Below are 25,885 nucleotides of genomic sequence, written 5' to 3' on the forward strand. Positions count from 1 at the left end.
CCTAACTTTTGATGTAGTTGGTAGAGTATTACGTGTTTGTTTAGAACTTATGTAAGGTTAAGATCTGATAAAGCTGCACGGAAAAGACGCAAGTACCTTGAACAATAGTACAACCTGCCCTTTAAGAACAATAGTTCCTTCAGCTTCGGCTGCAAGTAGTAAGGGTACATCACCAAAAAAGAAGGCCTGTATTCCTGCGAGGTTTATGCAATCATAGTGATAATGTCTTTACCTTAGTGATCAAGTGACAACATATTTGTTGTGTTTGTCACTCACATCATTCTCAGTTGCAAAAGAAACACCTTCGCTCATAAGCAGCAACTCATAGAATGGTTTAATTTTTTTAGGTGACTTTTTTTAAAGTTTTAATAAAATTTATAAGACCAGTAGGATTGAAACAAATCACAAACTACCGATCAAAGTAAAGGTGAATCTGGTCTTTTTTCCTATTTTTGTATCAGAAGAGAATCAACTATTTACATCAGGAAGAAAAATCATAGGTTTTTCAAATGATTGGATTATTCCTTTCAATTGGTTTTGTTGTTATATATTATTCTTTTGGGATTTTTGACTTCCAAATACCCAAACAGCATTTTAGGTTTCACAGTTGTCCCCTGATCACTTCTGACTGTAAGCTGCACAACAGTCTTGTTGGAGAAGAGGTTTATTGTCTTTGTAAAAAAAACATCAATGTACTACTCAATCACTGAATCAAATATAATGCAGTTAGGATACAGAAAAAACTTGTAGTTATTGCACAGAAAAACAAAAAAAGTAGAAAGAATTGTACTTAAAAATAAGAAGTGGAAATAAGTGCTGCTGAAGTAATACTGATGTAAAAGAAACAGGAAAAAAAAATAGAAATTTTTACAATGTCAATGCAAACTCATTCTTATTTTAAACTTTTCACAGTAAAAGTAGTTATTTCCAAGAAGAGATGATGAATATATGGAAAGAAAAAAAAAAGTCTAAGTAAAAATAAATGTACACATTTCTAAATATGTATTTCTTGTTGCCAAAACAAAAAGATGACAATGATGTTACCTCTTATGTCCCCATAAGAAAAAACAACAACATTGTTTGTCTGGAGTGGTTGAAGAAAATACACAAATACAATAATGCAGAGTGGTACCTCACATAACAAACGCTGTACAAAACAAACAATCCTCATAAGGGACGCCGCTCTGCGTGCCAATGAGCCTCACAAATAAAAAAATCAATCAATCAAGACAAATTTAAAATAATCAAAATCAAACTAAAAAACTGAACATCCAGCAAGTTGTTATCTTGTGGGCCTCCGGACCAAATTCCATTCACTATGCAAAGTAGCACTGTACAAATAATGTCACATGAGCAGTTTTCCTTGGAGCTTGGTTTTGCTGTTGAATATCTTCACATTAAACAAATCTGTTCACTTTTACTCAAGTGTTGCTAAATGACTGAGGATTATTGGAGCCACCGGAAGAAATATGGTAGCCAGTTATAGCACCTGCAACAAAAAGACATTCTGTCAGAGACAAAACAAACATATTTAGCAACAATTTTAGATACAATTGTAATTACTTTCTGTTCATAGATAAATATAGATAAATCAGATTGCCAAGAGACAGGTTTTTTTTTTAAATAGGAAGTTCTTTGTTTATCAAATGCAATCTACAAAAATTCGAATAGTTGCAGAATTTCAAAATCTTAGGATTTTGTCTGTGTTTTGACAAACTGCCTCTGGATCGTCATGTTGGTCCCAGTTCCCTGCAGGCACTCTACTTTGGCAACAGAGCAGGTAGACTTCTTTGTCATTCTGTTTGAAAATTTAAAGTGCGACATCAAACGTTCCCTTTTTGGCTTATTTATAGGAAAGTTGGGACCAGTCATTTTAAATCATGTGTTTTTCTGTCCAGTTTTGAACTAAACAGCAATCACAGAAACCCAATAATCAAATTTATAAGATGAAACACACTTTGGCTCTTAGCAAGTAGTGTGTTGGGAGGAGACCATATGTCAGTTATTAGTGTAACACTGGATTGGTTTGAAGTGCAACACAACCTGTGAAGATCACAAAATGAACATTATAAAATCTCAGAAAACATGTGAGCAATAAATGGTTCCATATGGAACACAGCAGAAAATGAAAGCAGTGTTTCTTTTAATTTTCATTAAAACATGCAGACTTCCCCTTGCAACTTTTTTTTTTCATTTTAACTGTATTCATGACTTTTCAATTTAAATTTAGATTTAAATTTTATTTATATAGCCCAAATTCACAACAACAGTCGTCGCAATGGGCTTCGACTTTTGTTGAACCTTTTGACAGAAGTGTCTTGATTTAAAAATTCTGGAGAACTTTACTAACAAATATGATTAAAAAACAATGTGTTCAATCTTAAATTTTTTACATCTGACAAACCTCTTCTAGCTCTCCAGTTCCTGAACCTTCCACTGATGGATGTTCCATTACTGGTACTCTACAAGGCAAAAATGAGAGACATTAAACAATTAGTAAACTACCAAAATAAAGAAATAAATAAATAAAAGAAAGTGTGTTCTTACTGTTGTTCCACTAAAGATGCTTCTTGATGTCTTAACTAAATCTGACCGAACCTAAAAAGTATATAATAAAAATTAATAAATGGCAGTTAAAACTGGAAATATAAAAATATAGTAATTAATCATAATTTGATCATGAGAAATGTTATGCTCTGAGATTTAAATATCAGTTTAGCAAGAACATTCATTGCAAAAAAGAACATTCTGTAATAATTTTTAAGAAAATAAACGTGTTGAATAATTTAAATTATAGTTCTGTATTCATTTTGCTTAAAGTTTGTTTAAGTCCAGTTTCATAGTTTGCAAAATGTTCACAAAGCTGGCACCAAATTTTCACAGTTTCTGACTCCAAGACACTGAATAAAAAAATAAGACTGAATAAAAACTGACTGACGACCCTTACAGCCTTGCTCTATAACACTTGTGGAGTCATAAAGCATACAATGTCTAACAATAACAGCTGTTTCAAAATAAATATGCTAATGCAGATGGTGATTTTCAATGACTGGGAGATGTTTTAGGTCAAAGGTATTTATATATATATATATATTGACGTCTGCATGTATTTTAAATATGCAACATTGCTATTTTAGTAACAGCAAAATAAAAACCGAGTAACTATGGTACAAAAAGACTTTATGGACTATTTTGGATTTGAATTGCATAAAATGTGTGTTGTGCATAAGGGCCTGCGGAGTCATTGCATGGCAACTATACATTACTACTAAAGGCCCGTACACACCGGGACGAATATTCGCCAGGCGTTTTTCGCCACGTTTTTTGTGTTCACACCCAGGTGATTTTCGCTGACGATGAGCCGAGCGAACATGCAATTTCATTCCCTGACATTAGATGGCGCTTAATGTAAACAGAAATACTCCTGTAAACAAGGTGGCGCTGCGCAACTTTACGCTTCTTAAAGTCGCTTTTCACTCAGAAGAAGAGAGCAAGTATTTACACGCTTGTCAGAATCAAACAAAGAAAACATGAATATTTCAAGCACCAGTAGCTCCAACTGGTACTTGGTAAGGGGATGTTTAAGAATGTCCGTCATTATTTCTTCGCGGCAGTGTAGACGCTACTTGGCGTCTAACTTCTTCGCTGGTATGTGTGCTCAGCAAGGCAGTTTTGTGTTTGAGCGCCCCCAAGTTGTGTTTTACTGTAACTTCAGAAGCTCCAGACACGTGTGCAAAAGCGCCATTCTCATTGGTCGAATAGAAAAAAAAAACGAACCCGAGGCGTTTTTTTTTTTGACGCTTTGGCGCGTGGCGTTTTTTCGCCTCGGTGCACACTCTCATTGGTGCCCTTTGTTTAGTCACGAGGCGTTAAACGTCGGCGAAAATCACCGGCGAAATTCGTCCCGGTGTGAACAGGCCTTAAGTTGAAGCCCTTAAGTTTCTTTGTCCATGCCCCAAGCCTGCACTTTATAAGATGCAGTGAAGGACTTCCAAATGTTATAAAGATGCTGTAAATAAATTTGCATACACAGTGGATTCACGCTTTTTGATATATCCTGGAAATATTATTTTTGTTTCAGTTCTATCAATCGATCAATCAATTAATGGATTTATTATTTATACACCACATCCTAAACTTTAATAACTTAGCAGTTGGTTGTAAAATTTCATGGGAACGCTTAATGACATCAGAAAGTTTATGAAATGCTGACATATTAAAATTTTGTTTGATCGTGCTGCAGGTCAACTCAACACTCATTAACTCTGTCATTCATATTGTACATCAAGTTAATCACATAAATATTCAAGAGTTAACATGATTTGGAACACCTACCTTTTTGTCCAATAGAGTTCCAAACACCAAAATGAAAAAACCCTAGTAAGACAAACAGAAAAAAGTATTTAGGCATCCTTAATAAAAATATATATTTAAGTGTAAACAATACTAATATCAGTACCAAAAACCTCTACATTTTTACCTGCAATGAATTGAAGAATGCAAACGAGTAGTGAATTCCTTTATTTTTTGGGTCCACCAAAAGTCCAATTCCCAAACCCCAAGTTAGTCCAAACATTGGCGTGAGCACAGCAACACTCCTTGCAATAATGAATAGAATGTTTTTATCCCCAGATTGTGCAGATTGTGCTCTGCTTCTAAAAATTTTGTGCAGCACCACAATTAGGATGATAAAGTTAGTTAGGATAATGACCAGTACAGGAATTACAAATGCCAGCAGAGCTTTGGAATCATCCCAGTTCAACCAGCAGCCCTGGATGTATTTTTTTGGTCCAGCAGTGGAAGCAATTGTTATTGATGCAATGATGAGAGGTGCGCCGTATCCCAGAGCGAATCCAATACCCAACAAAGCCATGTCTGATAAACCACTACCAAACACATTTATTGTGCGGAAGAGCAACAACAAAGCTGAGTCCAACATCCAGAAGAACATTGCAAGGTAGAAAAAGTGGTTGAAGAAGGTAACTGCAGTGCAGATTGGGCCATTATCACCACCACTTTCTACAGTTGCTGCCATGATGATAAACCAAATGTTTGCAATCAAGAGAGACAAGGCAATGTTTACAATGCAAACATGCCGCAGGAGAGAAGTGCCGTTCTTTCTTATTTCCTTCCAAACAATAGCTTCAATGATTAGACAAATAATCAAGGAAACCATGGAAATGGTGACTCCAGCATAAGTTATATAGTCTAGAGCAGGATCTTTTGGAACAAAAGGTGACATGAGGACAGAAAATGAGGTGAGATGGTTGCAGCTGCAGCTGACAGTACCATTTTCATCACTTACAAAGAAGCATCCCTCATCATCCCATCCTCCAAGTCCATTAAAAAGACTGAAGTTCCAAAAAACACATATTGGATTCTTTAGTGTATCGTTGAATACGTCAAATGTCAGAGAAATATTGCTGACTCTACTACTGCTCTGAATGAGTGCAATCTTGCCATTGATGGTATTACTTGAATCATTAATATTCAAGTATCGTGGAAGGAGGACATTATCCAAAGAAGAAAATGTTATCACAGTTAAATTAGTTGCTCCAGTTACTTGTATGTCCACCACCACAGAGGAATTAAAGTCACCATTGAAATTATTACTGAAAGAGGTTTTGTTGAAAAGAATCAAAGGCGTGACAATGCTGAAACGGTCTCCTTGAACTACTTTGCTTATATTTTCGAGAGATTCTAGCAACAATGAACTACTTCTGGAAATAATTTGGTTGCTGGTGTTAAGGTTTTTGGAGTCATTCTTGTTCAGAATTTGCCACGATTTCTTTGCTTCATCGCTGGTGAGAACGTCTGTGGTTAACAGGACATTCTAAAACCAAAAACAGAAGAAATAAAAACAGAATATATTTTAATTATATAGTCTATACAAAATTAAAATATTAATAATGTAGAACAATAAAATACATTGTAAAGCACGGCTTGTTTAGAATCTGTAACCCACGGCATAGTTACACACCTACCTCCATTAAAGGTTTGTTGAAAGATAGTTGTTTAGAAGCTACATTTCCCAATATTTTAACAATGGCACCAATGGTGGCAGCTGAATCAGTTATTTCCTTTGAGGAGTTGACAGCTACTCCTTTTAGTTTGTCCAAGAATATTGGCAAGTTATCATTGTTTAATCCCTAAAACAATAAAAACAACATTAAGGGATGCACTTTTCATTTATTGAAATAAACACTCACTGGCCGGTTTATTTGGTACACCTTTGCTAGGACCAGGTTGGTCAACATTTTGCCTTCAGAACTGTCTTAATTCTTGGTGGCATAGGTTTAAGAAGGTACCTGAAACATTGCTCAGAGAGTTTGGTTCATATTGAGATGATGGCATCACACAGTTGCTGCAGATGTATGCTATAGTTATCTGAATAATTGTTCTTATGTTGCGATTATTTCCCAGACACATTTTCATTTGCTCATGTGTTTCATATAGTTAAATAAGCATTAATGTATTACGGGAGTGAAATCTCCAAATATTCAGCCTATTGTTGATATATATTCTGTCATTATTTGCCTTTCAAGATTAAACGTATGTTTTTGGTCCTTTATTTTATTAATTTTTATTTTATTAGGTTTTTCCGAAAAATGCAATAGATATGTAGGATTTTGTTTTCTTCTTTATTATGCACTTTTTGGTTGGTATGACTTGTACTTCAGAGTGACTTATAGTGCTAAAATACATTTTATGTGAGATGTAATATTTTCTGATTAGAATTGCCTTCTTTATATTCTGTATCATTTCCTTTTCACAATATTTTGGGTGTAACAGTATGGTAAAAATCTGTATTTAAACTTGATTTATGTTGATTATGCCTGCAGCACAATGCCAAAATATTTGTTTTGTATGCTTTGTTTTTTCCCAATCTCATGTCATCTCGCCTTCACCTACACAAGACACAAAGTTAAGTAGTTATTTTTCTATTAGTACTTTATTTTTAATTTTTAAAATTGAAATCCATTTTTTTGAAAAGGACCAAATCCCATGCATGCACTTGCTGCCCTTATTTTACTTTGCACCTCCATAATCAGATGAATCAAATAAAGCAGCTGGTAAGTGTTCATTACTTCACATGAACATTTTATTGTCATGAGCAAATGCCATTTTCATCTCATCGCTTTATTAGTTAGGTATGGTTAAACTTTGAGGCTTTCTTGTTAACAACCAATTTTTTAGCTTCTTTAAGACATTCCAAAACAACTATTTAAAACAGCAAATTCAAAATGTACTTGGAATAAAACAGGTGTAAATATAAAAGATTCAAGAAAAAAAAGGTGTGTTTATATGGCTTACCCCAGACTGATCAAGCAGATCTTGAACTGCTTTGAGGACACAATTTTCTTGGACATTTCCAAATTTTCCATCTGCCATGCACTCTGCTGTTATTTCTCCCACTTTGCCTGGATCACAGGCTGCTTTTGCAATAAACCCAAAGTATCCATCACCAAATTTGGAGTCACGTACACAATCAAATTCTGAAAAAAATATAATTGAAGTCATTTTACATTTATAAAAATTACAAGAAATTTTGAATTGAATTATATTGCTTTTTTCTTACGCTTTGTTGTAATTTCCAGATTGATTGCTGCTGAAAAACCCGACTCTGAAACACTCTCGCAGATAACTTGTTTTGGGGTGTTTTCACAGCTGACAGGAACTTGATATGGGTATGTAATCTCTGAAATTGAGTGCAGCACAAAATTACATTTCATTACTTATATTAGACAAAATCCATAGAAAATATCATATTACAGCATAATATAAATTAATGTTTGAGTATTTTAGGCAAAAAAGCCCATTTTATAAATTTACCTTTAGCAGGAACAGGAGGAGAGTTTAATCCCACAAATTCAACTTTGTAAGGATCTTGAACAGAACACTCGAGTGTCAGACTGTCTCCACATTTTAATAATCTTTGGACTGGGCTCACTTTAATCCGTGGAGTCTCTTTTACCACAATGACTCCTCTCTTACGGAAAATTTTGTTTCCCCAGTGAGGCCTACATTCAACACTTACTGAAACAAAAGGTTATTATCATCAAAAATTAGTGGTGATTTACATATATCAGATTATATCTTAATCATTTAATCATTTAACTTAATTTATTTAGCACTTTACTCAACATATACAACATAAAGTGCTTTACATTACCCAAATGCAAAAAAAAAAAAAAAAACACAATAAAAAAAGGAAACATTAAAAATAAAAGTAATTAACAATAATCTGTTTTTCATGAAAATCATTGAATCAGTAGAGATAGAAAAAAAATGAAATATAAAAGTACATTATAAAGATGAACATTCTGTTTTTTTTCATTTTCTTTTCCGTGTTTCCCTTTCGGGGTCACGGGGCTGCCGGAGCCTATCCCGGCCACTTGTGGTCGAAGGCAGGGGACAACCTGAACAGGTCGCCAGTCTGTCGCAGGGTAGAATGTCCTCAATCACGCACCCATTCACTCTCACACTCACACTTAGGGACACTTTGAGTTGCCAATTAACCTATGAAGCATGTTTTTGGATGGTGGGAGGAAGCCGGAGATCCCGGAGAAAACCCACGCATACACGGGGAGAAGATGCAAACTCCACAAAGAAAAGTCCCACATTGATGTTGTGTTTTCAGGTTCCCCAGCCGGGACTTAAAGCAGGGGCCTTCCTGTTGTGAGGCAAGAGTGCTAACCACTGCAACACCGTGCAGCCCAAATATAAAGATGAACATCAAGGATAAATATTTAAATAAATAACAAGTTCTAATAGATTAATAAAAATCTTCTGAAATAAAAAAGTTTCCCCAGTGAGGCATACATTCAACAGTTACTGAAACAAAAGGTTATTATCATCAAAAATTAGTGGTGATTTACATATATCAGATTATATCTTAATCATTTAATCATTTAACTTAATTTATTTAGCACTTTACTAATAAAAAAGTTCTGAAAGATTAATAAAAAAAAATATATATATATACACGTCACAAGGAAAATGGAAACAAGATCAGAAACTCGTGCGTTTACTTTGTCTGCTCTTTTTCTACACGCAGAAACTCTTTCTTTTACTGATGATGCAGCCGTGTTACTTTTTTGATGGACGTGTAATCTTCATACGCCGTCATTAAAATCTCAGACTCCGTCTCACTGAAGTACAGCGTTTTCTTTTTTTTTTTTCACCACGCGTTTCCATGGTGACTACAGAAATCGGCGATCCATTGAGAATGTCTTTATTTACCTGCTGTGCACGTCCATTAACCCAGGGTTACCAAGTCGATCGTAATTACTCCAACTCATATTCGGTCTTTTGGAACCGACATACCCCGAGTAAGCAAGTTCAGGCGGATTTCAGCCAGAGTTCAGGCTTAAAGTCAGGCTAGTTTAAACATGCTTCCTGGAATACCCCCCAGGGGTGATCATTACATGTTATGATAATTTTGTTGTTCACCTATAGCTTATACTGTCAGGGATAGCCACAGTGAATCAGCTTTCACTACATTGCACAGGTGGTTTGCTAGAGATTTTTAGGCTGGATGCCCTTCCTGACACCACCCTGTATATTTAAGGCACAGGGAGACCCAGGTAGGCAGCAACCCAAAGGGTCTTGCTTAAGGACCAACACTGGATTTTAGCATATGTTTATTTTATTAAATCCGTCAGTAATTAATCATCCTCATCATGAAGTATGTCACTTGATTGAAATGCACAACAGCCAATCCAACATTCTCTAAAACAGCACATGCATATTTGACTACACTATGTGCACATTCTGCCTTCCATTCTCTGTCAGCCCCGCTCCATGCTGGGTCCCAGTGGAGGGCTACTTGAGGCCTGGGCTGACCTGCGTGCCTTCTCAGTAGGAAGCGAGACAGGAATGCCCCATGTGACCCTGCCGTGCAGCCTGCTTCTGACCAAGGAGCTGAGCCCACGTAGGCACTAGTGTTTTCTACTGTAGAAGCATGTGCTTCACTAGCCCTGCCTACAGACTAGGGGCCTGAGCTTTGTGCGCTCTGTCACACAGCCTAGCAAAACCCGCTGCCATAGACCGTATATAGAGTATTTGCAGTCAGTGCTCGCCCACCATTGGAAAACCTGAATCCCGCACGTTCTAGCTCCTCATGATACCTGGTTGATCCTTTCAATAGTATATGCTTGTTTCAAATTTGACATTTTGACACGCTGAGCCAATTCAACAAGCTGTTGAAGGCATCATCTTTTTATTATGCAGTAATCCTACATTTTCATAATAATTTATCAATATAATTCAAAGTAATTGTCTTATTCACCTACTCACTTTATTTTATATATATATATATATATATATATATATATATATATATATATATATATATATATACACACACACATTTTGGATCTTGTCATCTCAAAAGTAGCTTGCATGCTGAAAGAATTCGAACACCCATGTATTACTCACTTATACAATATAGTGCATAAAAAACTCATTTTTAAAACTGAACTAGTAATTAACCATGTCAGATGCTTCACTGATGTCAAGTAAAAACAGAATAGAAAGACAAAGTGAAGTTGATGAGTTTAAGTGTTTTGATTTCTTACCATTGCCAGGTTGAGAGAATCCAGGTACAGTCAACAGTTCTGGAGTACTGGTAGTACTGTATGTTAAACTGGATATAATGCTGCCATTTAGTTTCCACTCTTGGTCCAATTTAGGACCAAAATTTAACTGAGTTGGTACAGTACAGTACACAGTCACTGACTTTAGAACAAATACTTCAATAGTTATTAATTCATCACCTATATAAAACAAACAACAGTGTCATTATTTATCAAACTTATGTGTAAAGACATGAAGTTGAGCTGGTAAAATTTTCGTAGTCACTTACTGTCAAAAATCACAGGGTATTTTGCAGTCAGATCACTAAACACCCCAGCTTTAACAGCTGACACCAGTGTAGTTGTAATTTGTGGAGCACTGATGGTGTAGTCTGCAATGGTGCTTCCAGAGCTGAGACACAAAACAAAATCTCCAATAAAATGAAGCCACAAAGAAATATCCTACTTTGCTATTTTGACTCGAGAATAACCCCCTAATTGTGTAAATAAGAAACAACTATTTATCAGAATTATACATTTGCATTATCGGAATTTGATTTTGAGTTTACCAATGACAAGAAAATATATGAAAAATAGATCCTGAATTTTGTTTTCTTCTATACATTGAAATGAATGAACATCTTATGGATATATGACTATATTAATGTTACATAAATCATCAATTTTCAAATTGTTGAATTAAATTTTGGCAGAAATCTGGTTCATTATTTGACACCCCCTTTTTTAAATAATATCATTGTGCTGTCATCAAAATAGGTCATGTGTAAATCTAAATTTTAAACTTTTCTTTTATTTAATGTCTTTTCTGGACATGCTTTACCAACTGCAGTCTAACTGTAACATTTCTTCTTACACAGCATTTTTGAACTACACATGCAAAAACAGTGAACAGAGATTGAAGTGCCTTTTTCATACATTAACCATACCAGATTATAGGGCACGTTAAGGGAAACAAATTGTGACATAACTACTTTAAGAAATTCCTAGAAGGGCCAATAGGCAGGCGATTAGTCAGTGAAGGTTGATGGGAAGTTTTGATTTTTAGCAATTTCTGGCAAACTGTGTTGGTTTTCAAGTGAACTTGCATCTGCAATAACTAGCAGCACAACAGATAAGTCAAACTGTCTGTCAACATTTTTTAGTTGATACATATTTAATACAAAAAAAATACTCTCACTTTTTACTTCATCATGCCAAACAACTCACTGGGCGTGTCACTCTGCAAGCCTCCTGACTACAATACCCATAATTCTCCAACAATCCATCAAGCGGTGCAGCTTTGTAGTTGATCAGTCATACTAAAAGATTTTTAAAGATTTTTGAGTGTCTACAGTAATATTTGTACTACTAAAATTAGAACAAAAGGCCACAGTTTTTAAATAGATTTATATTTGAAAAGTTTTTAAATTGCACATTTAAAAAGTAAATGTGTCAAAATCCAATTTCTGCCTTCAAAATCTCTTTTTTTGGTTACAAAATACATTTTTGCATTGGCGAGCTTATGCAAGACACTTGCTTGGATGGAATCCAGACAAATTAGCTCAAACCCTCTCGTTGGTGATTGGCTGGTGTGGTGGCAAATATATAACACTACACTTTAAGTTAAGAAAAAAAAAAAGACTAAATGAAAGTTTGGTTAGAGAGAATGTTTTCGAAATCAATTGTGTGAGATGACACAATATAAATGAGATTGGTAAAGGTTATATTCAAAACTAAACAAAAAGATTTTTGGGTCACAGATGGCTTTTCACAATCAAATATTTAAAGTTTTCATCAGTTTCTCAGAAAGTCAAAATTTTAAAGCTACAAATTTTGTTAGCAATCTTTTGGCTTTTATTCTGAATATATTGTTACAATTAATACTTCATATGAGTGTCCGTGCACCAAGTAAAATTAATTTAAGGTCAGATGGCACAAAGAAATCCATAAATAACGTTCATCACTATAAACTGCCCTGTCGATTTTTGAAAAAAAAATTGTTTTGGTGAAATAATTTTAGGTGGGTCTTATGATCTGGAGGAGTAATTTTTATTTCATGTTTATGTTTTGAAATCCCCACCAGCACATCCTTCTCAGTACCGCACTTGAAGTTACTTTTCTGCATGTTTCATCTTTTAAAATAGTTTTATTTGAAATATCATAAATAGGATAACGTTTAAGTTTTTTATATCGTTTAAATATGTTAATAGTTTTTCCAGCAAAGATCTAATAAAAAAATGTCATTACTTTGAATTTTTAAATGATAGTCTATATAAAGTGAAGCAGCTTAGCAGTGGCTCTTAGAAATTAGTGGGGAAGAGGTTCATGAACCATAAAAACCTCTGGGATGTTTTATTGGAACATTCAGAAAGATTTAAATGGTTTTGAGATTTATTGTTAATAAAAGAACAGAAGTGTGTTTCTCAAATAAGCACAAAAAGATTTACCTCTTACCTGAATTTAAGGTCAGTAAGTGAACAAGTTGGAGTCTGTTCTTTACACTTTTGCCGAATCTGTTTTAAGAAATTGAAGTCATATTTAAAATCACATATTGTAACGGTTTGTCATAAAACCTGTTAAGCACCTAATGACTGGGATATGTAATAAAACATACTTACAGCTCCAGAAACATCTATGTATTCCTGACTATTTTTGTCATTGAAGGAGTCTTTAAACTCTAAGTCCATTGTAAATGTCAATTGTTGAGTTTGAGGTGTTGGTGGTGCTGTCTTTGCTGTTGTTGATCCTGGTGTCAATGCTGTTGTTGTTGGTGCTGCTGTCATTGCTGTTGTTGGTGCTGCTGTCATTGTTGTTGTTGATGCTGCTGTCATTGCTGTTGTTGGTGGTGTTGGTGGTGCTATGAAAAAAATCTGTAGTGTTCAAAAGAGTACCGTACATTGGTGCTTTACGCATGAAAAACTGCTTGGATTCAGTCACTCAAGATAAATGACATTTATAATAATCAGAATTTACATAGTTAAGTGTGTGTCAGAGGATGTTCAGCCAAAATGAATATTATTCAATGGAGTTATAATTCAGATGGAGTAACTGACAATTTCGTGTGGCAGTGGTCAGACAGTACTTTGCCAAAAAATAGAAACTTTGCCTGCATTTAAAAGAAGATTTTGCAGCTGGATGCTTTTACCATTACAGGTTTGTCGATTTTTGGCCTGCCTGTATCTAGCTATGAGGGCAGTTGTGACAAAGCCGTGACCTTTGCTTATGACTGTTGATACTACTATTGAAACTTTTACTACAGTTAAAGAAGGGCTCAGCGATATGGCCTAAAAATCTCCGACTTTATTTTTTTAAATTCGATTTCCGATTTATTCCCGATTTTTTTTTTTCTTCCCCCCACCCTTAAGGAAAGCAATAAGTACAAACGGCAGACAAGTTCAAGAAAATGTTGCTTTTATTTAATCAAACCCAAGACAAATGTAACCCCCATTTCTGGTATGAATAATAAATAAATGAACACGCTCTTGGAATCAAAGTTAAGTATAAGACTTTTCTTCTTACTCCCTTTTAGGACTTGTGTTTAAATAATTGTGTCTTGTTTTATATAACTTTTGTCTTGTTTTTGTCTAATTTGTTATTCTAAACTTGTTTTCACTTGTCCAAAATAAAAAGGTTACTTCTTTACTTAAAGTCCCTGCTGTGTTTTAAGTCCCACTTTGTAGTCTAGACTAAAAGGAGACAAACATTCACCTTGACAGTAGCACCATTTTCTAAAAGATTAACAATACAGCTCAGATCTGGGCTCTAAGGTTTTAATTCAATTAAGAAACCCCGTCTTCTCCACGGAGATGATGATTAAGCAGCAGGAGTCAACGCAGTATTGTGTATTGACAAATAACAGTAACAACTATCTAACTAATAACTAACTATACAGGCGTAGTAGAATGAGTATGTGTTTCTGTGTCAGGGCGCGTTCGTGTTTAAGAGGACTGAGCGCGTGCCACGCGAGCGCGCGTAAGAGCCTTTGACTCCGATGGGCTTTAGGCAACGTGGGGGGGTGTCTCTTCCTCCACGTCTGTGGCAGTAAACCCAGACCAGTTCCAAACAACAGATGATTTTATTTCTTTCTTGGGAACAAACTTCCCACTGTCACCGGTGGCCATGCTGTCGCTAGCTGCTTCGTGTGTCGATTGTCGCATGTCGCCGTGTGATTTAGTTATTTTTGAAATCGTCCTTAACAAAAAATTCGAATTAATTCATTTGATCGATTTATCGCCCAGGCCTAAGTTAGAGGTATACATTTACCTGTAGAAATAAAAATGTATGTAACATATGCATTCATATATGTGCTCTGTGAAAGCCTCTTGGCCTACCTGTTGTACTGAGGTTTAGCTGGCAGGATTCATTATATTTGGGGCGACCTTTAATGCATCCACATGTGTCTCCTGTGTAGGATCCATTACAGGCTCCATAGGTCATACACGTGTTATTGGACCAGGCATAGTTTTCCCGACATGAGCACTGGTACTGAGTCAGATCAGATGTACACTCTGCAGACAAAACAGCATCACAGGATCAACAGTGAAAATAGTAAAGCAACAAATAAATAAAACTTAAAAAGGATGAACATGTTTTACCTGTTGTTGTTTCACTGCTGATTATTTCACTTGAACTGTTAATTAAACTTAGGTTGAGAATTTTTAGGAACTCTTGGAGTGTGTTCATGTCAGAGTAGCCTATAGTCATTTCAAATGTAAACTCTGTGGCTTTTACAGAGGCTGTATGTAAAACAGACAGAAGACTGGGTTTACGTCTCAGTTTATGGTAGTTCTTTTTTCTGTAAAAATAGTTCAGGATTATGAGTTAATGGACTCACCTTCTCTTCTTGCTCTTTCATTATGGCGCTCTTTGTTTGAATTCAACTGATCCTAAAAAAACATATGAGCTAAATTTTGCCAGTTAACCTTTGTAACACTACAATATGCTATATTGAGATTTTAATTCAGATATTTACCTCAAAGAAGGACGTTACAGACTGCCAGTAGTCCTGATTCTGTAGTTGGTAGCATAAAAACATAAGAACCACAGCAAAACATGCTGCCTTTGTTAAAGTCATCCTAAGAGCAAAGAGATCCAATTATAGATGAATTATTAAAAAATATTAAGATTCATATATGATATCACACAGTTAAAAATCCAGGTAGCACACAAAGACATGCAGCCTAACTACATAACTTAATTCACAGTCTTTGTGAACAAGGAAGTCTCAGGTAAATTTCCCTTCAGCCTTGTGGAATGAAGCCTATTGCCTGGTATGTACTGTATTTAATGACAGGAATTTCCAAACCTGCCAAGTGAGGTGGTATAATGATGTAACAAATAAACGCCAATGTCAACTTCTTTGCGCTGCAATCTGCACCCACAACAGTAATGCTGGCTGAAAAGACTTTCTCGCTATTCTGTGAAAAGACAACGCATTTTTAAGTACACATTAAAAGTTGACCCAGTAAAAGAAATGCATAAAGAGTGAAATAACCAAAGAATTATTTTTTTCCTGAATGTACAGTAAACCCTTGTTTTTCACGGGGATTACGTTCCAAAAAGAACCTGTGATAGACAAAATCTGTGAAGTATAAACCCTTTTTTTTTTTTTTTTTACAATTATCATACAATTAAATACTGAATACAATTATATATTGAAAAGAAAGAACAAACCATTTTACAGGCTCAGGCATTTGTTTCACAAATAAAAGTACTTTAGAAATGTTTTTTTCAACAAATGACTTCTGTACTGTATTGTCAAATAATAATTTTAATCAATCAATCAATGAGAACAGAAGGCTTCAAATCGCGGAGATTAGCCCCGCCCACCGCGACCCGAAGAATTGGATTAAACGGGAGAAAATGTAAAATGATTATGAAAAAAATACAAAGTACAGTCGGACAAATAGTGACTCAGGTGTATTTCACTGCTCTTCAGACTGAGCCGATGCATCCTGTCAGCTCTGCAGTGTCTTCTTCTTTTGAAGCCCGCGGTGCAGGTGTGTTTGTTCGGGAGAAGAACATAGTGATAGGCAGGTGTTGTCGCCCTTTTTTTCCTTCACAAAAACATCCTTGTTCACCGACAGGCCACCATCGATTATGTTGGAGTTGTTGAATTTGCACGTACGTAATGTAAACTTGCCAAGTTGTTTTACGTGCGTGTACATATTAAACTGCAACGTTATTGACGCACAGGTAGAGAAGAAGCGGAGTGGCTTTTTAGCCAATCAGAATGCAGAACAAAATGCACAATGCAAATCCGTGAAGTAGCGAAACCGTGAAAAGTAAACCGTGTTATAGCGAGGGATCACTGTACAACAAAAAGGTTGAACTATGCACAGCTCGAAGCCCTTTACATTTAAAAACAAATCTGGAAATACACAGGGAGCCAGTGCAGCTCTTTAAAAATGGGCGTTGTGTTTAAAATTCTGCAACTAGTAAGTAGTAAAATTAAATTAAAATTATCTCTGTCTTTATTACTGATAATTAGAACCTCAGTTTTGTACTGGTTGAGCTGTAAGAACTTCTCTGCCATCCATGGCTTTATATCTGACATACAAAGGGCACTAAGTGTAGGATCTAAAATTGAACTTGGGGAACACAACTTATTTCATGGATTCTTGAAGAGCCTGGATTCTGCGTCGGCCAATTGGCGTTGATGAGAAGCAGACTGAGAGGCTGATACAGAGATAATTTTCTCTAACAGATTATGCTTTTCTCTGAACTACAGTCTAAGCATTTGAACAGTGTCCTGACGTCAACAGTGTGCTGGTTTACAATTGTCCCACTTTGGATTGCAAGAAACTCCTTCTGGAGGAGCATCAGCCATCTTGGAACAATGAGAAACCGGAAAAAATGTAATTAAAAAAATACACTTTGTTTTTAAACTGGCATTTGTGTGCCTGATAACACTCCAAAATTACAGTGAAGGCCAAAGATAGAGAAGGTTTGACTGAGGCTGATTAAAAATAAGAAAAGTGTTTTGTTTTCTATTGCAGTGTTTCATAAATCTGGTCCTATGGTCCATGGTCCTGCTTTTTTTTTTCTAGCCTACACTGTTCAAATAAACCATACTTTCGGTTTCTGATATGATCAGGCTGCTTCAGAGATTCATTATGAGCTTAATCATGTTTGTTTAAGCAGCTTTACAATTTCCTTAATATTTTAGTCATTGATTGGTGGCTTGCAGGATCTCTGCAGCCCGTTGATGAAGCCATCGGTATCCCTGCTGCTGTCCACTTCAATTCTTCTTCCTCCACCAAAGACAAGATCTCTAAGTCTGTGTGGCACTTCCGTCTGCGGATGCGCACTTTTTGGCATTTTCAACGTTCCTATGCTAATATAACAGACTATTTTTAGCTGGGTAGTTCGGTTGGTAAGGTGAGAGGCTACCAAAGGCTACCACGCAGGAACCCAGGGTTCGATTCCCGGAGGGGGATAAACAATGGTACTGGGGGCACTTACCATATCAATGGCGAGCAATTAACATCACCCAGTGAAGGTCCTTAGGCAAGACCCTTAACGCCACTGCCTCCCGAGTGCGGTTAGGCTGCAGCTCACCGCTCCCCCAGGGGATGGGTCAAATGCGGAGAAGAATTTCCCCATTGTGGGATAAATAAAGTACCAATTTTTATCATTATTATTATTATTATTATTATCTTTGCTGTTTTATGTTGCAACAGGACATTTCATTTGGAGGAGGGGTTATTAGGGCCCGAGCACGGAGTGCAAGGACCCTATTGTAATTCGAATGTTTATTATTATTATTATTATTATTATTATTATTATTATTCTACCGGAAGAGTCGCCTTTTTGAGGCCTTTAACATACCCCAAAACTCACCAAATTTGGCACACACATCAGGAGTCGCGAAAAATTTCGTATTTTATAGGAGATTGGCATGGGCGCAGAAAAACGGCTCGATAGCGCCACCTACAGTGACTTTTGTCCCGACGCCCCGCATACGCTTTAACGTACAAGCTTGATTTTTACAGGGCATGTTCTTCAGATGGAGACCTACAAAAAAGTCTGAAAGGACCCACCTGTCACTCGCACAGGAAGTCTGATATATTGAGGTCAATATGTCATTTTTGCTCCATTTTGGACATTTGCAGGCCTCGCTCTAGAACGAACTCCTCCTAGAGATTTGTGAATAATGACTCCAAACTTTGGTTTTGTAAACTAAACACATGTCCGATGTTAAATTGCGAAGCTTTTAAGTTTTTACGGATGTTTGTGACCGTGGCGGCGCGTCGAAAATGGAGGTCATTTTGAAAACACGCCATGAAAAGAAAAATGGCCATTACTCAGCCATGCAAAATCCAATCTGATCCAAAATTGATATGCATGATTGTAGTCTGACTCTGAACACATCAGAAGTGGAAAAATCCAGAACAAGTGTAGCGCCACCTGCTGGTAAAAGGAAATGACATGTTTTACTTGGAGCATCACTGCTCCAAGTAGGATGAGCCGACACACCTCAAAATGATGTCCACCTGTTGAAAAGCCATTGAAGTTTACTCTGATAAAAAGCCATAACTTTCAATGCGGGGGTGTGGTCGTGACAGAGCGGCGAAGTTGGGCGTCTCGCCATGCACACAAAAGTTGCTCTCACGTGCACATTCCTTGTCCAATCTCACTGAAATTCAATAGAGGTGATGAGGCTTCCATTCTGAACCAATGGATATGACAATCTTGGACGAGCTCCATAGCGCCACCTAGATATTGACAAATACATTTTATGTCACATTCTGACCTATCTTTTCTCTGTGCTTTGTCCGACATTCATAAAATTACAACAGGAGATACTCATAAGGGTCTTCTCTCATCGTCTAAAGTTTCATGGGTGTACACCTGACGGTGCCTGCGCAAGCCACCACCAAACAGGAAGTGGTTGATTGCGTTGCAGTCAGATAATTAAAAATTCATAAAAAATCAGCCGTTTGTATCACGAGGCTGAGATTTCAGAATGAGAGGCCTCTTACATATCTCCAACTTAGATACACAGCACTTGCATGGGTGAACAAAAAACGGCTCAATAGCGCCACCTACCATGTTTGTTTTTGAGAGCCCCGCCATGTTCTTTAACATACAAGCTTGATTTTTACAGGACATGTTCATCAGATAGAAACCTACAAAAAAGTCTCTTGGGACCAAGCTGTCAGTCGCACAGGAAGTCTGCTATATTGGTGTCAATATGTCATTTTTGCTGTATTTTGGTCATTTGCAGGCCTCGTTCTAGAACGAACTCCTCCTAGAGATTTTTGAACAATGACTCCAAACTTTGGTTTTGTAAACTAAACACATGTCCGATCTTAAATTGCGAAGCTTTTAAGTTTTTACGGTTGTTTGTGACCGTGGCGGCGCGTCAAAATTTGAGGTCGTTTCGAAATCACGCCATGAAAAGAAAAATGGCCATTACTCAGCCATAAATAATCTAATCTGATCCAAATTTGTTGTGCATGATTGTAGTCTGACTTTGAACACATCTGCAGTGGAAAAATCCGAAACAGGTGTAGCGCCACCTGTTGGCAACAGGAAATGACATGTTTTACTTGGAGCATCACTGCTCCAAGTAGGATGAGCAAACACACCTCAAAATGACGTCCACCTGTTGAAAAACCATTGAAGTTTACTCTGATGAAAAACAAATCTTTCAACGCGGGGGTGTGGTCGTGACAGAGTGGCGAAGTTGGGTATCTCGCCATGCACAAATGTTGCTCTCACGTTCACATTCCTTGTCTGATCTCACTGAAATTAAATAGATTTGATGAAACTTCCATTCTGAACCCATGGATATGACAATTTTGGACGAGCTATATATGTTCATAAATGATCATGAAGCATGATCATATAATCAAGCTTCATAGGAAATCAGCCGTTTGTCTCAGGAAGCTGAGATTTCAGAATTAGATGCGTCTTACAAAGCTCCACGTTTGAAAAGCAGCACTATACGTACGAGAAACATTTAACCACCTTAATCACCCTATTGTGCTGAAAGCAAATTTTTGGACATTTTGACTCAAGCAAATATTTTTATCATAACATCTGTTTAGTTTATCAGCACCAAAATAAAAAATATTTACATTTATAAAATGAACTGGTCAACTCTAGGATTTTATTTATTCAATCTTACATCCTCAAGCTTTTCATCAGTCTCCCCTGCTGCAGGAGTGGAGTTAGCCCCCCCCCCAACCCCCGGCTGTGTGCTCACATGTAAATTAGCCAGGAGTGGCAGACAGAAAGTAGAACAGTTAGAAAGCCTAGTTCAACACTAAAATACAGCAATTTCCTTTGTTTTGTTTGTCTTTTATACATCCTTAGCACTAATCATTGCTTTTTTATTCATCCAAAATACAATTAACTTTATATTTTATCTTTTTTTTTTTTACAAACAAAATATATGAATGTGCTCCAAAACAAAACCCAGCCTCAGTACACTCCTACAGATGTAACATCAGACAGTAAATGTCTCTTTTATGCTTTTTTAATCAATGCTGCAACTTCTTTTCATTTCCTTTCAATACATCCAAAGAAATTAAACTACAACGACAACAAACACAACACATAGCAAATGTCTCTAAGAAGATTATGTATATACATTATGTACCACCTTTAAACACCAAATAAATAACAAATCTTTCTAATACAATCACAAAAAATGGAACACAAAATGTAAAACCCAAATTAGAAATTGCAATTTTAAAAAGATACATTTTTCAGCAGCTTTTCAAAATCAATCACATATTTTACTCTTCTGTGGATGAAACAAAGAAGTCCAGAGCAATGTAGCCACTTCTCCAAAGTCTCTGTCACCTTCAGTTTTACACAAAGTCTGTGAAAATCCACCATACATTGGTCACATGTATTCAGAGACCTGCTAAAAGTCCACAATTGTAAAAGCTCTTATATAGACAACTGTTTGTTTGCTTGGAGCTCTAAATATAAAAAAATGCTTTTCTATCACCTAGACACAGATGGAGAACCACATCAACTGGATTAGTAACAGGGAAACATGTTTAGGTTTAAACTTACATCAATAGACAACATGAAGCTGTTCATCACATTTTTGACCTAAACATGTAAACACATCCTTGGCTCTGCGGTTAGGAAATGGTAATTGGGAATCTCTTTATACCAGGAGCCAGCCTGGCCATTGGAACATCGCCACAGTGCCCATCCAGACTGGGACAGCAACGGGGTCCACTTCACAGCTGTGAGGCTGCTGTGTTTAACTCCAGCTGTCCCAGCAAGGGAGACAACTGCAGCAACATCCACTGACCAAGCTGGCAAGCCCTGGCAGAAAAGATCCCCACAAGAAAAACACTGGCTCAGGCAGGCTGGTCAAAAAAAAATAGTTTTGCCAATGTCTTGCAGCTCGCAGATCAAGTGGTTTAGTTTTCCAGTAATGTCAGTCAAGAATACAAGTTCAGATTCACCATATTCATATTCACCATATTCAGCAGATATCTCCACCAATAGCACCTTAAAAATCCTGTTCTGTTTTGCTTTGCAGCTGAGGTTTTTTATGATTTTCACAATAGGAGTCATTATATGTCCAGAGCCAATCACTTCTGCACATAAGGCCTACTGGTGAAAGAAGCAGCAGTAATGCAGACATTTTGGAAAGTCTTGGTCAGCTTTACAGTGAGTGATGAAACCTGTTTGTCGGTCAATCATAGCAGGAGCCCCGTCTGCAGGTATGGCTACCAGCTTTTCTAATTGTACCTTTTTCTGCACAAAAACTCCTTCACCGTGTTATACATTTCAACTCCTCTTGTAGTTGTCTGTTAGGGCAGATGTGTCAGGAGTTCTTCTCTTGTGGAAACCAAAAGCTATGCTGTACTGTTGCCGTCCACAGACTCATCACACTGGACGTTAAACCACCTGCACGTTGTAAGATCCCGGTCCAGCTAATTGGCCAAGTTATCAGACATAGCTGACACTCATCTAGACATTGTAGTGGAAATTGAATGAGTTCTATTGTTCTCATTCTTAGGAACAGTGATAGCAATTATCATCATTGCTTGTTTCTTAATCTGATAAAAACCTTCTTCTACTTGATGAGAAAATGAGCAGGTCTAAACGAGGCTTAGATTTAAGAATTCTTTTCATGCTATATGCAAAAGTCTTTGTCCTTTAAGGCAACAGATTATAGTCCCCCCCCCCCCCCCCCCCACAGGCTGCTGTCATATTAACATTAGCTTGGAGCTCCAGAATGGACAAGAAAAAACGACGAGAATGGCTCGAGCAGGGCGTTGCTCACGGGGCGGTCGCTCGTGCCAGGCGGTGGCACGTGCTCGGGCCCGCTAAATGCTACTTGTAGCTTTAATGTAACATTGTTTTCCTTCCGTATTGGTGTTCAGCACATGACAGGCTAATGACGTAAGGTGACAGATGGTCTTCTGGGAATGTGAATTAAAAGGAAATAAAGTTGGAGTCCTGTACACCCAAACATGTCTCTGCGCTCCTTATTGTACATATGTAACTCCGCTTTATTGACACTGAACCCCGGAAAGCCGGCTACTCTGACATGAATCTGATTTTGAGTCACCAAAAAGTTTTTTTGTTTTTGAAACCTATCTGGAAATAAAGCTTCCCAAAATGCTCCACATCTTTCATCTCGAAGCTAGGCTCCGATAAAAAGACAGCTTTGGTGTTTTTTCCTTGTTAGTCTATGACTTTTTTCTCGTAATTCTACGAGAATTTTTTTGTGAGACTTAAAGTCTTGTAATTTAACAGTTATGACTTTTTGTCTTGTAAATTTACAACTTAAGTCATAATTGAAAAAAGTTTTGTTTGTAAACTGGCCTTAAAACTCTGTCGTAAAAAGGATATGCCGGAAAGCAAAAAAGTGCATTACTAGTATGATAACGCTAACAACTTTGAAGACGAGATGTTTTTGTTAACTGTCAGCAATGATTTGGTATTATTCAAATAGAAGTAACATCATAAACCTTTCCTGTGTGATATTTCTCAAATGTTTCATTGACAACTGTATTCTAATCAAAACAACTGAAATCAGCAGTCGTTCGTGCTGTCTGTGCAAACTTACACTTCTGTAGCAGTGATTCTTTTTCAAAGGAACATTTTACAAGACCTGTAAAGTCAGCAGGAGTTGCGCAATGTGCCAAAAGTTCACACACACATATTTCAATAATCTGGAACTAAAGGCATGTAGAGCACGAAACATGTTCAATGACAGCACGAGACATTTGATTCCGCATTAACACTGAGCAGCTCAAAAAGTTTTTTTTCAACATCTTTAACAAACAATACGAACACAACATCTTGAACAGATATGAAAACTGATGTAAATCTGTTTCACTTCTCTTCATCTGCTTTAAATGTATAGTACTTTTTCGGTGGTATACATTGATTCTAAAGATTTTTTTTCAACAGAGGGGCTATGGAAGTTGTAGCACGTTAGAAAGAAGAATGACCTGGAAGTCTGTAAAGATCAAATGTTTTAAAATAAAATTAAAATCTTAAGTCTCGTACAGCCACCTCAAGAGACTTAATGAAAATGGAATGTACCATTTTTGTGTGTGTGATATGTGTTTTGTGAAGTATTGTAAGGATTCTATAGGTTGCACGCACATGGTGTTATACGCTGTCTTTCCGCTGCACTCAAGTCGTTATACGTGTGTGTGCACTGGCGCCTGACTGACCACGTGCAAATGCTACAGGTACTGGGTATGAAGGTGATAATGACTGTATGATGGCCACACAAACTGCGTCTAATTTGCTAAATTCTCACCGTCGGGATGTACGTAAGGAGCATACAAGGAGCATATCACCGTTAGTGATAAGTGTGCAGAATTTGGTGGGTTTGAAACAATGAAAAATTGCTTGTGTGCCTGTGTCTGACCTACTTCCCCCTTCCTTACCCATACATGTTATTTAGGTGTTCGCTTTGAGATGCATCAGCAACCTTTGTGTCTCTGCATCCAAAAACCTCCTCTTTGGTCTTCTAGACCTTTTATCTGACAGCTCTAGACTCAGAATCCTTCTACCAATATATTCTCTGTTTCTCCTCTGGACATGTCCGAACCATCTCAGTCTGGCCTCTTTGACTTTATCTCCCAAACCTCTAACATATGCTGCCCCTCAGATGTACTTACTCCTGATCCTATCCATCCTGGTCTGCTCCAAGGTGAACCTCAGCCTCTTCCTCTCCAGCTCTGCTTCCTGTATTTTCCACTGTGCTTCTGTTTCTAGGTAAAACAACATAGCTGTTTTGTTAACCTTTCCCCTAAAACTCTTCTATCACATATCACCTGACACTCTTCTCTATCCTTAATAACTCCAACCTGCTCATGTCCTTCCAGTTTTAGTCTCTCTGCCTTGCTAATCTCTATAGGTCAGTCTATCTCTATTTACTACCCAACCTAGCATACAAGTCATCATTAGCCCCTTGTTTGGCCTTTGACACCTCTACTTTCACCTTATGGTGCATCTCCCTGTGGGCACAAACCTGCTCTTAAAAATTTTGTATAAGCTTGAGTTCCCCTTGTTTAAAGAATAATAAATACAGATGGTTGTTTTGTCACGAAACGTACTGATCACAGAAGAACCAGTTTACAACTTTGTTTTTTGTAGATTTTTCCCCTAAGGAGATAGAATCTAACAAAACAAAATCTGTAGAAAAGCAGGCAATGGCAGCCGTCTAAATACATTTGTAACAAGCACTTCTTGAACTGAATGGACAAGTAAAACAAGTAACTCCGCTTAATATTTTACCATTGCAGCAAAACAAATACAATACCACCTAAACAAGATGAAAACAGATTGACTTTTCTTTGCATTTTCTGTTAGTGAGATTGCAAGAAGTTTAACACATTTAAACTGATGTAAACACACATTAACACATGCTTTTGTATCATTGATTTTAAACAACATGCGCATGATTCTATAGATAATATAATCTAATGATCTGACTTAAACAGTTATCATCTCTCAATTTTACTATTTTTACATCTTTCAAAAAGGAATCAACATGTTTGGTAGGTAAATGAATGTCAAGATAAAACTGTGCATCAGATAGGTCTTCATGTCAGACCTCTGCACAAATTTACAGTCTACCAAATCACCTCTTCGTCTTTTCTTTAAGCAACAAAATAAAAAATGAGCGTCTGTAGGTGGTTTTTAGGATGTACTAGGTTTAATGTACAATATACACAAAAATCAGTTACAATTCAGTTACAACCAGTTATAAATGGATTAAAAAATGGACCTTACCTTTTGTTTTCTGATTTATGAAGAGGTTCATTGGGATGGCTGGAATGGTTCTTTGCACTTTTCTCACA

At 36.8% G+C, this 25,885-nt stretch overlaps 1 protein-coding gene across 1 annotated transcript; it reads right to left on the reverse strand.

The window, feature by feature from the left end:
* Positions 1 to 646: 646 nt before the first annotated feature.
* On the reverse strand, positions 647 to 25,885 carry LOC105357165 (adhesion G-protein coupled receptor F1-like). Its single transcript, XM_023953252.1, has 18 exons — positions 25,818 to 25,885; positions 15,550 to 15,652; positions 15,412 to 15,463; positions 15,173 to 15,313; positions 14,909 to 15,085; positions 13,196 to 13,434; positions 13,032 to 13,090; positions 10,868 to 10,989; positions 10,581 to 10,778; positions 7,834 to 8,037; positions 7,580 to 7,699; positions 7,315 to 7,496; positions 5,985 to 6,149; positions 4,481 to 5,833; positions 4,336 to 4,377; positions 2,548 to 2,598; positions 2,405 to 2,462; positions 647 to 1,489 (listed from the first exon to the last, which is right to left on the reverse strand). The coding sequence occupies exons 2-18, from the start codon at positions 15,649 to 15,651 to the stop codon at positions 1,422 to 1,424; spliced, it is 3,333 nt and encodes a 1,110-aa protein (XP_023809020.1). The 5' UTR covers position 15,652; positions 25,818 to 25,885; the 3' UTR covers positions 647 to 1,421.

This window comes from Oryzias latipes, chromosome 24, assembly GCF_002234675.1.
Source record: "Oryzias latipes chromosome 24, ASM223467v1".
In the NCBI taxonomy this organism is placed as follows: Eukaryota; Metazoa; Chordata; class Actinopteri; order Beloniformes; family Adrianichthyidae; genus Oryzias; species Oryzias latipes.